Source organism: Mandrillus leucophaeus, unplaced genomic scaffold (genome assembly GCF_000951045.1).
Source record: "Mandrillus leucophaeus isolate KB7577 unplaced genomic scaffold, Mleu.le_1.0 Scaffold1049, whole genome shotgun sequence".
Taxonomy (NCBI): domain Eukaryota; kingdom Metazoa; phylum Chordata; class Mammalia; order Primates; family Cercopithecidae; genus Mandrillus; species Mandrillus leucophaeus.
Window position 1 is genome coordinate 268068 of NW_012098643.1, and position 14657 is coordinate 282724.

Sequence of the window (14657 nt, forward strand, 5' to 3'; positions counted from 1 at the left end):
CAATTAGTTGATATTCCATAAGCTGCAGTTACAACTATAAGCATTATTATTACAGTCCCAGCTATTCTCCAGATGCTGAGCTCTATTCCTTTAGGATTGGGGGATGCACACCATTATCATCTGGTACCAGTGCTGTGACCTCTCGTTTCCCTAATATCTCCAGCTGTAGACAACTTCCTTGGAAAGAAGCAGCGCAGGTCATCCCTGGAGCACAGGCCTAGTCCTGATTCTGACCAGCCGTAGGCCACTTGCCTCTTCTGGGCCTCAGGCTCTTCATTTGTAAAATGAGTGTTACTGTTTTCCTCTTGATCACTAAGGTAATTATGAGATCTCTGTGCTTGTGGTTGCTCTAGACCATATTAGAGCCTGGGCGACTCCTTGATTTATCGTCTCTGATAGTTTCGCCAATCCTTCTCCTATATAACACTCGGAATGATGCCCTCTTTGGGTCCTGGGCCCCACCCTGGCTTCTTGGTTGACTTCGATGAATGGAACAATAGCTAAAACATCTTATCAGGAGCCTGTGTTTACACATGTCACCATCAAGTGATGCCTGTTTATCCTAAAATAGGAAGGGATGAAGAGTGATCATCTTGCCTATCATTTTCCTCCAGACCCAATAATATATTTATAAATAAGAATATATTTCTAAGATCCCAAGAATATATTTCTGAATCTTCCAAGAAAGGAGACTCCACTGCCTACAATGACAGAGCTTTCTGACTCCTGTGAAACTTCATGTCTTTTCGCTGATGTTAAAGATGGATTCTACCAACTAAGGTGAGCAGAACAGATTTTTGGCTCTACTGTCCTCCTATTCTTGGAAACAGCTGTCCTGGTAATATCTCTGGCTCATCACAACCCCATGCCATTGATCTCTCCACCATTTTCTCCACTGTGCCTAAAGAAGATAAACCTGCTGGACTGTATCTTTCATCCTGCAATTAACACATCTTAAGAGAAAGGTAGGGAAGGTGAATCCTTCTTATGACCACCCTTTACCTCAAAGCCTGTTTTCAGTAGTGGTTTTACCTAGGAAAGCTACTACAAAACTCCTAAGGACATGGGGGGACCCATTAAGAAGCATTAGGCAGTTGCTCAGTCTTTCTGGAGACCGCACCTTCACCTGTGACACCAAGACCCCCTGTTCCATCACTCTGTGAGCCTGTAGTTCTAAACCATTCATTCTTTTAGTGATGGTGGTCACCCAAGGGAAGCCCCCCACATTCCTTCATGTGTTGCATTTCACTGCTTTATTTTCTCCTCTTAACAATCTTGAGAGTTTGTTATTATTGTACCTAGAAAAACTGAATACTGGACAGTTAAGAGCAAGTGCACATCATACAGTCTCTAAGGTTTCAGAGCAATAAGGCAAGTCCAGCAAAGAACTGCACAAAGCAAGGAAGCTGTCCTGGACTCTCAGTGCTGTTATAGATCAAGAATTTCAAACCTGGCTGTGAACATGAGCCATCTTGGAAGTACTTTTAAAATGCGGATCCCAGCCAGGCGTGGTGTCTCACACCTTTAATCCCAACACTTTGGTTGGCCGAGGCAGGCAAATCACAGGATCGGGAGATTGAAACCATCCTGGCCAACATGGTAAAACCCTATCTCTACTAAAAATACAAAAATTAGCTGGATGTGATGGTGCATGCCTGTAATCCTAGCTACTCAGGAGGCTGAGGCAGGAGAATGGCTTGAACTTGGGAGGTGGAGATTGAAGTGAGCTGAGATAGTGCCACTGCACTCCAGCTGCCTGGTGACAGAGCGGGACTCTGTCAAAAAAAAAAAAAAAAAGAAAAAAAAAAAGAAGAAGAAGCAGCAGCAGCAGACGCCTGGTCTCTAACTAAGACCTACTGAATCATAATCTCCAAGGAGTGGGTCTTAAGGACTTACATTGGTTACATATTTCCCAGATGATTCTACCTAGTTTGGTAGCCACTGTTCTGGCATATTCTGGTAGAACCATAGAACTATCGCCAGCCCATGAAACATTCTGGCGACAACATTTCCACAGTCTCCTACCACCTTTCTCTGAGCTCCTCTAGGAATCTTCCTAGGAAATTGAAAGATGCAGGAAGCATAGGAAACTCACAAATTTATTTAGCCTTGCAGAGGCCTTAACAAGCATGTAGTGTGGTTTTCCACCAGGAGCTTGTATCTCCTCTCCCACATGCCTAATGGTGAGCTTCCTGGCCTAAATGAAAATGCTTTTAGTTGAAAACTCATTACCTCACAAGGCAGTCCATTTCTTTCCACATTGTTATCTTTGTTAGAAATTTTTCTCCAATAATTGCATAAGATCATATTGTAAAGAGTTAATGACTACCATACCTAAATAAAGCAGTTCTTCACATATAGTTGGTACTTACTAGGGCTTCATTGAATGATTTAGTTAATTACAAATAAAATATTTCATTGGGTTTGGCTATAGGCCTTCACTTTACAAACAAGAGTTGGAGGTTCACAGAAGTCACCTTACTTAATCCACAAAGTTAAAATAGTGTCAGAATCAACACTAAATGTAGGGTTGATTAAGTTCCAACCCAGTGTTTACGACTAGGGGTGAATGGAGGAGAGGGGATGCAAGGTAGTAAGAGGAGAGCATGCCCATCCAGCGCTACACTTCTAGGAGCACAGCAGAACAATTCTGGGAGCACGGCATAGCAGCTCAGTGTTTAGTGTCGGTAGCCAGATCGCCTAACTTCAAATCTAGGTTTCGTCACTTACTGGTTGTAAACTTTAGGCTTGTCACTTGATATCTCTGCCTTAGTTGCTAATCTGTAAAATGGTGATAACATCTCCTTCATAGAGCTGTTGTGAGAATTAAATAAGTAATATGAGTACAGTGCTTAGAAGAGTAGTTGGTACATAGTAAGCGCTATATAAATACAGATTGGGTGCTCTTCTTCTTCTTCTTCTTATTATTATTATCTTTTGTTTAGTTCAATGTCCCTCAATGATGAGGGCCTATCTCTTTATTTCTCCCATGATTTATGAATACCCATGGATGCCAAGAGAGCATGTTGGTGACTAAAGTTGGTTTCACAACATTCTCCTTACTCCACTCTCAGGATCACCTCCATTCCTTGTAAAAAATCACCACAAGTCACATATAGATTGGGGCTGCAGCCATGACAATGGATACTGACATGGATTGGGCAAGGATTCAAGGTTGATTGGAGTCTTATACTTGGGGAACCATTTTTCACATATTAGGCTTATTGTATAAAGCCATAATAGGGAAAGTTTCCTAAAATATTCACCTGTAGGCTGTGAGAACAAACTGGACATTAGATAAGCCATTAGAGTTAGTCCTTGGTCTAGGCAGGATCTGAGTTCTTATTAGGTTCAGGGTGTGTCAATCATTTCTACTCCTCCAGCAATCAAAGCAGGGCGGAGAGATTCTGACAGAGATAAGGATGTAACTCCAGGACTGACTATCAGAAAGAGAAAGAGGCACCTCTAGGTCCATGTAGGGAGGGCATATTGGAGCTCAGGGGAGGAGGATTGGGGTCAGTGAGAAATAAGGGACTTGAGAGAACTGGCAGACCTGATAGAGAGAGAAGAGTTATAGACTCTGTGTGTGCATGCATGTGTGTGTGTGTCTGTGTATGTGAAAGGTGTAGGTGGTCTTGAAATCTTCCCTGGCTAGATGTTAGATGATATCTGGGAAGGGTGGTGACTGAAGTAATAAGAAGCACATTTAGTTAGGGCTCTTTTATCTTATTTGGACATCACTTTATTCTGGAATAATGCATTAAGTTTTTTATTGTCCACATTTCACAGATGGGTAAATTATATATCTTGTGAGCCAAGCTATGGTTGGCCTGAGAGACCTTCTGCTTTCAGGCATCTGTGTTTTTGCTTCCTTGTATTCTTGGTGTATCCCTTCTGCCATACCATGAGCAGCATTCTGTTTCAATGTACTGTGTGTTTTTCAATGTGAGTCAAAGCAGTAGGGGTTTGTCAACCATCTGTGCATTTGTTGTAAGAGTGTTAAGTGTCTTGCTGACTATTGCAAACAATTTATTTTAGAATCCACTGTTATGACGGTCTATCCTTCCTTTGAAGGAAAAAGAGTGTGTAATAGACTGTTTGTCTCTTTATATTCTGTGTGTCAGGAAGTTCAGAACTACTCATTAGGCTGAGGTATAGCAACTATGTAGGTTGCAGGTTGAGTGTCATGTGCTTTTTTATCTACTCACGGCCTGTTCCCTACAGTTTCTTGATTTCCTATTCATAGTTGTGTAACAGAGATGATATGCTCACTCCTGTCCTGCTTCATAGGGAAAATTCAAACTGGTTCAACCTGTGCCTTATATGGAATGAGGCCCTCTCATGCCCATAACCCCATACAAGATACCCATAACCTTACTCTTTGTGTCCAAGCTATATGAAGGAAGCTTGTTCTCAGAATTGGGTCTGTTAAGATGGAATGGCAGGAGGAGGAAGCTGAGTAGGAGATTTTGATAGAAGGAGGTCCCCATGGAGTGAAAGTCCACTTCTATTGAGCCTCCAACCCCCACTAGCTGTTCCTCGTTTTTAGAGCTGGTCTTACTCTGTTGCCCAGGCTGGAGTACAGTGGTACAATCATAGCTCACTGAAGCCTTGAATTCCTGGGCTCAAGGGATCCTCCTGCCTTGGTCTTCTGAGTAGGTGGGAACACAGCTGCATGCCACCTTGCCAAGCTACTTTTTTTTTTTTTTTTTAACATTTTAGTCGAGATGGTTTCTCATTATATTGCCCAGACTGGTCTCAAACTCCTGGGCTCAAGCAATCTTCAGCCTTGGCCTTCTAAAGTACTGAGATTACAGCCTTAAGCCATCATGCTGAGCCTCTGTTCAGCTCCTTGACCTTCAGGATGTTCTGTCTTTACCTTGATCCCATCCTTACCCAGTTTCAAGACCCCTGGCTCACTCATTCTTTCTTTTCAATAAATAATCATATAACCTGCAAAGGTTGTATGTCATTGCTTACATAGGATACACTGACTACTGAGCATTTCGTAATTTTGTTTTTAAAATAGAGTACACCATATAGGCAAACTGGGACTGAATATATAATTGAATATGGTGAGAGGCTAATTTCTCAGTATTGGAGTAAGAAATGATAGATAAGCAAGGAAGACTAGAATAAACCATGTGATACTGAATTAGAGTGAAAGACATCAGTGTAAACTAATGGTTAGCTTAATATAGAAAAAGACAGATACATATTGAAATAATTATGGATATACACTGATTAATATATGCACACATATTTCTAATCTCTGTCCACTGAGAAAGCTTAGAAGCAATAACCTTCCACTAGCAATGAGCACAACCAACACGTTTGGTTTATAATACAGTTTTTCAATAACAGAAACCAAGGCTCACTAGAGCAATGAGTGAACCTAGGTTCAAGGCAGAGACTATATGAGATGAGTCTGAAGCATCTTATAGAGCCAGAAAGCCAGGGAATGCTCAGAAAAGCAACTGGTGGTATTATTGCGAAAGAGACACAAGGGCCAAACGAAAGAGCTCCCAAGGCTGGAAAAATATGAGCAACAAGTAAATGACACATATTGGATTATAACCTAAAGTATGACACAAACAGTATCCAATATCCATCAGTCCATGCTGATAAGAAGAAATGATTGTATAGTTCTTTAAAAGGGAGGGAAAACAGGAAAATCTCTCATAGAGAAGAATTACAAATAATTTATACAGCGTACATAACATGTACTCCCAGCCCCATAAGGAGGTGGCTTGCCCTTGGAATGGGTGATGTGAAGTGACAACCTTCCTAAGACGCAAGTAGAGAAAAGGAAAGAAATGGAGTACTTTACAATAGAGAAACTTAATGAACATTGTCTCAGGCAGGTGACCAGGGTCAGCGTTTGCAGTGAGGTCATGTTGCTGTATAACCTTGAAACGATGTGATGAAAATGGCACTTTGCCTCTGTGGTCGTCCTCCCGAAGGCCAATGATCCTATTATAATTATAGGAAAAACACTACTACACAAATCTCAATTGAGAGACACTCTACGAAATACCCGACAAGTACTGCTCGAACTGTCAAAGTCATCCAAAATACTAGGTTGGTGCAAAATTAATTGAGCTATCACTTTTGCACCAACTTCATAAAAGTCTGAGAAACTGTCACAGTCAAGGGGAACCTGAGGAGATGTGACCACTGACTATAACCTGATTTCCTGAATGGGATCCAAGAACACAGAAAATTGATTGTAACAAATTTACTATGAATGTAAGATATTAACAAGGGAATCTGGGTGCAGATATATAAGAATTCTTAACTATGTTTGCAATTTTTCCGTAAATCTAAAATTATCCTAAAATAAACAGTATATTTTAAAAAATAGAGTGCACTCCAAATGTAAACTACAACGAACTTATAACTTTGAGTTAAATTGAGTTAGATATGCAGTACATGTTACCTATGATATCATGTTTGATCCCTCCACAGTCTCACAAGGCAGATACTATAATTTTATCTAATTTTTAGATGAGGAAGCTTTCAGAGGTACAGAAATTTTCCTAAAGCCACAGAGTTATCAAAGATTTGAAGTGAGTTTCATCTGACAGGATTTCAACTTGCACTTGCTCTGTTAGGGAAGGTTTGGCCTAGGACCCTTACAGATGCATGTGAAAAAAAGGGGATGTGATTTTAGTTATTTATTTATAGAAAAGCAATACATTTAAATGAAAATTTAAAGTCAGGTAATCCAAATAGTTGTAATATGAAAAAATTAAGTGTCAGTCTAAATAATCTGCTTACATGTTTATTTCTTAGGCCATGTCTATTTACCTTCTCAATAAAAAAACAGGGAATTAAGCTCACATTTATCATCCCTTCCCTCCCTCCTTCTTATTTAGACATATTTTTTATTTTCATGTCATTATTGGCTACCTCTATAACTTTAAATGCTATAATTAAAACTCTATTTCTTCATTCCTGAAGTTTTGGCAGTATTTCTTGACTTCCTAATAAATCAGCACCATATTTCCTTCACTTTAGATTAATTTTATTTTAATATATTATTTGTGACATCTGTACAGGAATAAATAAAAGGAACGACTTATTATTTATGTTATATCATGAAGTGTATAGCATCCAATAACAAAACACCACCTGTCAAACACTGTAAACTCGTAGCTGCTAAAAAGGTGTATACTTAGGGAGTGCGTTATGCCAGCCGCAGTAGAGGTTGACTATGTTGACCATGGGCCAGGTTGAAGAGGGCCCTTTTGTCCTGACTGGAGACCCCAGAAAAGCTGGGCACGTTGAGGCAGTGGATGGCCTGAACTGAGATCACTGGGCTCAAGTCCAGCTTCCATGCAAGAGCTTGCTTGCTGGAAGACTGGAGTCCAGACTTCTTAAGGAAGACAGAGTAGTATTAGGAACTGACACGTGGGGATGTTTCAAAGTCCATGGGGAGCACTTCTAAACACCTTATATGTTCTTTATGTAGTCCAAACAGTACAGCATTTAACATTTTCTAAAAATTAGATAAAAGAATATGTTGAATATCAAATACATAAAGTTTTTCTGTCAAAATAAAGTTTTCTGAATTAAAAGATGTAAAATATATGTAAGATTTTTAACATCTGTTAAAAGCATAAAGTTAGATATATTCTAAATAAAAGGAATTGTACCACTTACCCAGTTTTGTTGTCGCTATGAACTTACAAAATTTTGTGTATAGGACATTTTAAAAATACCTTTATTTATTTATTTTAACTGGCAAATAAAACTTGTGCTGTATATATTTAGCATGTATAACATATTGTTTTGAAATAATGTGTACATTGTGGAATGAGTAAATCAAGCTAATTAACATGCATTATCTCACATACTTACCATTTTTTTGTGATGAGAATGCTTAAAAATACATATATAAATCATAAAATATATATATAGATTTACAGGACATTTTATATAAAATATAAAGTCTACATTTTTCATTACTTATTACTATAAAACAAAGTACAACATACATATAGTATTAAAATGAAGCCATACTAAAGCCATATAAAAAAGTCATTGACATTTCTGATGTACAGGCATATTTTAGGAATTGTGAAGATGCCAAATACAGCCTTTATAAAGAAAAACAATAATCAAATCCTTAGTTTATTTTCATTGCAGTAATTTTGAAATCAATTTGACAGAGACTAACCAGTGTATCTGCAGAATAACACATGGGTTGAACACTTAGCACAGGGAATTGAAGTACTGACTAGACAAAGTTGAATAGGCCAAAATAGTAAGGAATATTCTTGTTAAAGAAAAATAGTTTCTGTAAAAACTTTTTAAAAAACTGTCATTTGGTAAATGCCTGTCTTCAATAAAGAGCAGAAATTAAAAGTAGAAAAAAAGATGTTCTTACACATTGAGCTTTACATAATCCACTCGGCATTGATATTTTGTATTTTTCCTAGGGAAAAATGGGATTCTTTCCAAAAATCTCTCATGCAAATATATTGAAAATCATTATTTAAAAATATACCAGTTAGATACAAAATTTCAAACAATGGTACATCAATATTCATAAGATAATGCTTCATACAATATAAAGCACTCTTTTTTTCCTCAAAAGAGGGAGGTATCTAAATTTTCTTTAAAGTATAGATTTTATGATGGTAAAAAGGTGGACATCTGTCAAGTTTCTTAGGAAGTGTCTCTTCTCAAAAAGTGGACTTTTTCTACTATAAACTGGAGCAGTCCTTTAACCTAGTACTCACTTTTGCTCTCAAACAAAAGAAATCTACCACAATTAATTTCTTAAGGGGAGTAATTTTTATTGCTCCCAAAATGCAGTCTTGCTGAAGAGTCTGAAAAAGTCTTCATAGTTTTGCGAATTATTCCAATTCTAAAAACTTATTCTAAGAAAATTAAGAATAACTATCAATAGGAATGATTATTTTAAATTACACTTGACAGCAAATGTGAAAACAACATAAATGCCCAGTATTGGAGAACCAGTTATGCAGACCGTGATGTGTTTGTGAATATCATGTGTTGATCAGTATTTACTAGGATGGAAGAGTATTGACAATGACTCTTGTTCAATTTTACCATTTACTTAACAGTAAAAAAAAAAGTGTAGGTAATAAAATATTCTGTAATTAACCCATTTTGTGATGTTTAAAGGTTTGCAAATACATCTATGAAATGATTAGCCATGGTTATTTTTAGGTGATGGGATTTTTAGGTTGGTCTTAGTCATCTTCCTTAAGCTTATCTCCATTAACAAATCTTTATACAAGTGTGTGTCATTTGTTTAATGAGAAAAATCTTGCATATGAAATTATAATTATATATAATCATGATGCATTTCTACACACAGATGTGTGTCATCACAAAAGTAACATCATGTCCTAGCAATGAGGAGAATTACTAAGCTCTGGAAATGAGAATCCTACATACTGGATATTACAGGTTGAAATTCTGTTCTGAGCCTGATCAATATAATCTATTGGGTTGGGCATTTGGTTAATAAAAAGAAATGCTTTTAATGTCCCACCAAAAATGTAGATCAGCAAAAATAATTTGCATAAACTTATATTTATACGATTCATAGTTGAGCTTCAAGTCCCCTTAAAGCCTGTGTAATTTATGTCATGCTCCCCTCATCTCAGACTACTAGACCTGGGGCTTGGGCCCAGATTTTTCCCAGAGGTACGATCTTCTGGTAGCTGGTGTTTGATACCTAAAGCTCAGTAAACTCAGCTGGTTTGAATTATCATGGAGACTTGGGGTTATGAACTGTGTCACATCTCTCATCTCACACCTGGCACTCCAGTCACATTGAAATTCACACCATTGGCAAGTACTGCCCTTGTTATGCATTTGTTTATGCTGGATCTTCCACCTGGATGAACTTTCCTCCTCACTCCACCTCCTAGCACCGAAGTCTGCCATCTTTAGAGGTCTTGTTTAAATGCTTCCTGCCCCAGGGAGCTTCTTCTCCCCACTCCCAAGTGGGATACTCTCTTTCCTTCCAAAGCCTGGGAAACCACCTTTGATCCACACCATCAGAATGGGTCTCCTCTGTCTGCTCTCTTTGACCTAAGGTACTTTTTAAATTTCTGCTTTAAGTTCTTTTGCACACAAATTGAGAGATAAAAATGAGTTAGTTAATCAGCTTAAAATGATATTTACTAATCCACTGTCCATTGCATCTCCTACTGGATTATAAGCTTTCTAGGGCAGGGACAAATTTCCCACTTACATCTGTAAACACAGAGGCCAGTACACAGTAGGTGCTCAACATATGTTTATTGTAGTCTTTGGTGCTAGAATCATGCAATGACATGGGTTGATGGCTATGAGGCTGCTGGAAACTGGGGCATAAATCCCAAAAACATCTGCTTCTTTAAAATACCATCAGCTGCCTTAAGAGGAAGGAGGAGAAGCACCATGTGCTTGGGTTGAGGCGGGGGTCTCAGCACATCTGAGCAGGGGTCTCAAGAACTCACAGAAGTCAGGGCTCCAAGTAAAGCAGCTTTATTGTTGCTGTGCTGAAGGGGCAAGTGGATGAGAGCAGTAGCAGTGTGGCTCAGCCTAGTTCTCGCTTCTCTAGAGCTGGGGATCAGGAAGTGTTTCTCAGCCCAAATGAGAGGTTGAGGGCCTGGCTTTCCAAGGGGAAATTATATATACCCAAAGTGGGGGTAGGGAAAGAGCAACTGCACCTGTGCCTCAGCTATTCTGGGCTCAGTCACCTTCACACTCTTCCTCTTTGCAGTGGTAGGTTGTGCCCCCACTTAGGCAGCGCGGCTTTCGACGAGCCCTCCTGGGCTTCTGAACCTCAGGCCTTTGGGAACTGGAATGACAGCCTTCTGAATGGGGAGCACCACAAGGAGTCGAGCAGGGAGCCAGGCAGGGGTTTGATCTTTGGGGAGGGGAGCATTTGGCAACATTTGGAGGCTTCCAAGATTGCTGCTTCTGCTGTGACATTGCTTGGCTACCAGGTCGAATCTGGAAGAAAAATAGTTATTTCAGCGACCCAGGCAGCTTGTGCTTCTGTTTCTCTCCTCCATGAGCTGGAGCTGTCAAAAATGGAGTCCAGCATTTGCAACCCACTGAACTCCATCTCAGGAGGAGAAAAACAGACTTGAAAGGACTAAATATTTGGGGAGTAAATCTTCCCAGGGGACTCACTTACTAATAACCATGTTGATGATATATGCTTCCTTTAAAAAAAAAAAAAAGAAGACAAATTGTACTTAGTTGAGCTGACAGTTTGCTTTTCCCAGCCCAATATCCTCCTAGTCAAATGCAAAGGAGAGCCAAGTCTCTGCTCTTTCTTTACTCAGTCTTATTCTGTCCCCAAACTCCTAAATCTGACGGTCCCATCTCTGCTTTTCTGGCCCTCTAACTTCTATGGTTTTCTCTTATGTTAGATGATTTGGGGTCTTTCTTTTGCAGGGATCCTCTTCCCTTCCCTTCTTTCTACCCCAAGCATCTCCTACCTGACTTTTCAACTCCCTGGGAAGAGACAAGAGGAGAGATCAGTACTGCCTTAGCAGGACTTGAGCTACATCCAAGTGTCTCTTCAGCCAGAAGTAGCCTTACCCTAGTGGAAGATGTGTGGACAAGTTATCCCAGGAGGAGTCTGGAGGCCTTGTGTTTCCAGGAAGTAAGAGGCTCTTGTATATATCCTCCAGCTGAAGCCTCCAGGCCACATGTCATTGGAGGACAACTACGGAGCGGATGATTGATCTGGATATTTCACAATTCCCAGTGCGAGACTTTCCCCACCCAAGACCTACATGTAGCTGGGATGGGGTTCAAAGGCATCTGCAGGTGAGTAAGTGAGCAGAAAGCTGGGGCCTTCAGGTTGGCCTACATAGAAGTGGGTATACTGGCTAAGTCTGGATGATGTCTTTGGGGGTTTGGGCGGGTTGCAGCTGCTGTTGAATTCTATGTAGGATTGAAGGGAAAAATCAGGTTCAACAACCCCCAGGGTCTGAGGAAGACCCTCCTTGTCTACTCCCCACCCATCATCCATGACTGTCAGCATCCCATTCCGTGTCATCACCTCTGTGGAGACTGGCCCAGTGCTCCAACTACATCTGAGTCCTTCATCCTCTGACCTTTATAGCTATATCTCACAGCCTTTACTATTGCTTTGGGTCACGTGACCAAGATACATATCCTATTTCATCTGTTAAACTGTTATTTGATGACAGGGACCTTGCCTTTATCACTTCTGCATTCCTAGAGCCTGATGTTGTCCCTGACACAAAGAAAATGCTCATTAGTATTTGTTGAAACAGTCTATGAGCCATTAGAAAAGACTTTGTGTTTCAGGAGAAAAAAAATAGGAAGAAAATAAAGCCCAACTCATTTTGTTTTGGGGATCAGACCTTGACTTCTTGTTTCCATCATTCTCCCCTAAGGCATTTGTGAACACCCCTTCATAAATACTACAGGGAACTCTGTGCATGGACCTCACCTTACACAATAGGCTGAGCAGAGGGTGAAAAGTAAAACCTTCACACACCTGCTGTCTCTTAAATGCAAAAGGGGAGCTCTTCTTGGAATTATCAAGGGACTTTCTGGAAAAGCCTTCCACAGAGTGAAAAGTTATTCACCTTTCATGAAAATTGAGATCATCATGTTTTGGCAGTGCTTAAATTGGGAACATTCTCATCTAAATACAGTCCCTCACCTCTAGATGCTTCCATCACAGAATTGCTCCTGGTGTGCACAGCTAAGTTAAAAGGCACTGATGGAACTCACTGCTGCTCAAGACAGCACCTCACCTGCCTCTGTATTCCTGATGCCTGACACATAGTAGCTATTCAGGAAACAGTTGGGTAAATAAAAAGATGAGCAATTACAAGGAACATTCTGACAGTAGGGGCAGTCCTCAAAGTACTTCAGATCATGTATAGGACAAAGGCGAGTAGGTTTGGGGTATGGGAAAGGATATGAAGACCAGGGTGGGAAATAGGACAAGGCCAGAAAAGGAGCAGATGTTGGATCCCAAAATCCAGCAGGGCAGGATCATCAGGTCTCAATTGCTTCATCTGGGAAAACTTTGAGATGCAGTTTGGATGGAGAAATAGAAGATCTTTGTGAGTGAAACAGCAGGTGGGAGAATGGTATGAAACCTCGCTCACCCTGTTAGAGCAGAGCCCTGGAGAGAGAGTGCCTGATTTAGACAGCCTCGGGGAAAGACCCCATCTTCCTTTACTTCCTTCTCCTTCTTCTCTCTCCTTCTCTTTCTCCTCTTTTCTTCCCTCAGACACCAGAAATAACTCTGATTGCACCTCAGAAGTTCTTCTCTTGCACTAAGCATTAGTAGGAAGGCAAAGTAACTTTGGTATCAATGCACCAGTTGCTCCTTTTCCCCACCCAAGACCTGCACCACTTAAACACATGCTTCAGAGGTACCTCACACATCACAATGCATTTCTTTGAGGCTAACTAGCAAGTACCCAACTCTTACTGTCTCTACCTAGGGCTCAGGGTTCTTTCTGGGGGCCCTACCCTAGGCAAACTACACTTCCTGCCTCCTCTATATCTCTCCCAGACCACCTCCCATAATAAATTGCCCACAAAAATTTCTAAGCCCCCTCCTTTTCAGTACAGTGAATTTCATCACATATAGGATGGTGTGTGTTCAGCATCTAGATTTGCCTAGCTCATAAAGTGAGCCCGTTTGAGGCCCCTCAACTGCACTGTCTTCCAGATAGGCTTATAAGTCCAGCCAGTTTTAAATCAGGACCACAGAAATGTAATGTTCTTATTCTAATCCCACTCCACTTCTCTTCCTGGTTCTGATTGTGTCTATGAGTATAATTCTGTGATTTGATATTTATTAAGTCCCAACTATGTACTGGATATAAGAAAGAATAAGATGTCTATATCATGTTTCAAAGCTTTCACTCTAGAGAGAATACAGACAAATTAATAGGTAACACAAGATTGTAAGTGAAAGATGGGTAAATAGGCTAATTGTAGTTGTAGATTGAGAACAGAACTAGTCCTTTTAAATGTACCAAATTAGAATGGTAGTTTCTCAAGTGATGTGGCTCCCACCATTATCAGAGTCCCAACCTGGTCTGAAGACAGGAGCCCATCTCTGAAAATAATCCCATCTCATTCCTGGTCTCTATTCATGAGACTGTTTCTCTGAGCAGCAGATATCTTCAGGTCCCCAGCCTCAAATGAAGTTGCTCGGCTTCCCAAGTGTCTCGGTTTCTCTTCAGTCAATTTCTTTCAGATATCCCAAATCATTTGGCTATTCCTGAAGTAACTCCTCAAATATATTTTTAAAATCTCTTTTATTTTGCTTTATGTTTTTAATGAATAATTGCCCTGTTAAATGTTCTTCCAGAACACTCTGATGTCTTCAGGGTGTTCTGGCTAAATTCCTTTAGCCAGCATTCAAGTCCCTGTGTATACTTGAACCTATCCCATCACTTCATGCTTAACTTCTGGAACTTCCTTTCATTGTCTCCTCCTCTGCTGAATGGATGGATTTATTGTATGGTGAACTGGCTTTTATCCTGTCTGATGTCTGTCTGTCTCTCCCTCTCTTTCTTCCTCCCTTTCCCTCTCTGTATCTTTGTCTTCCTCCTTTTATTTACTCAGCCTGCCTGCCTTCCTTTTCTTTCTTTCTTTCTCTTTCTTTCTTTCTT

The 14657-nt window shown here is 40.1% G+C and overlaps 1 protein-coding gene across 1 annotated transcript; it reads right to left on the reverse strand.

Moving 5' to 3' along the window:
* Window positions 1-10496: 10496 nt before the first annotated feature.
* LCE6A (late cornified envelope 6A) lies at window positions 10497-11635 on the reverse strand. The gene is made up of 2 exons (XM_011980849.1): window positions 11478-11635; window positions 10497-10983 (listed from the first exon to the last, which is right to left on the reverse strand). The coding sequence occupies exon 2, from the start codon at window positions 10960-10962 to the stop codon at window positions 10720-10722; it is 243 nt and encodes an 80-aa protein (XP_011836239.1). The 5' UTR covers window positions 10963-10983; window positions 11478-11635; the 3' UTR covers window positions 10497-10719.
* Between the last annotated feature and the right edge of the window lie 3022 nt (window positions 11636-14657).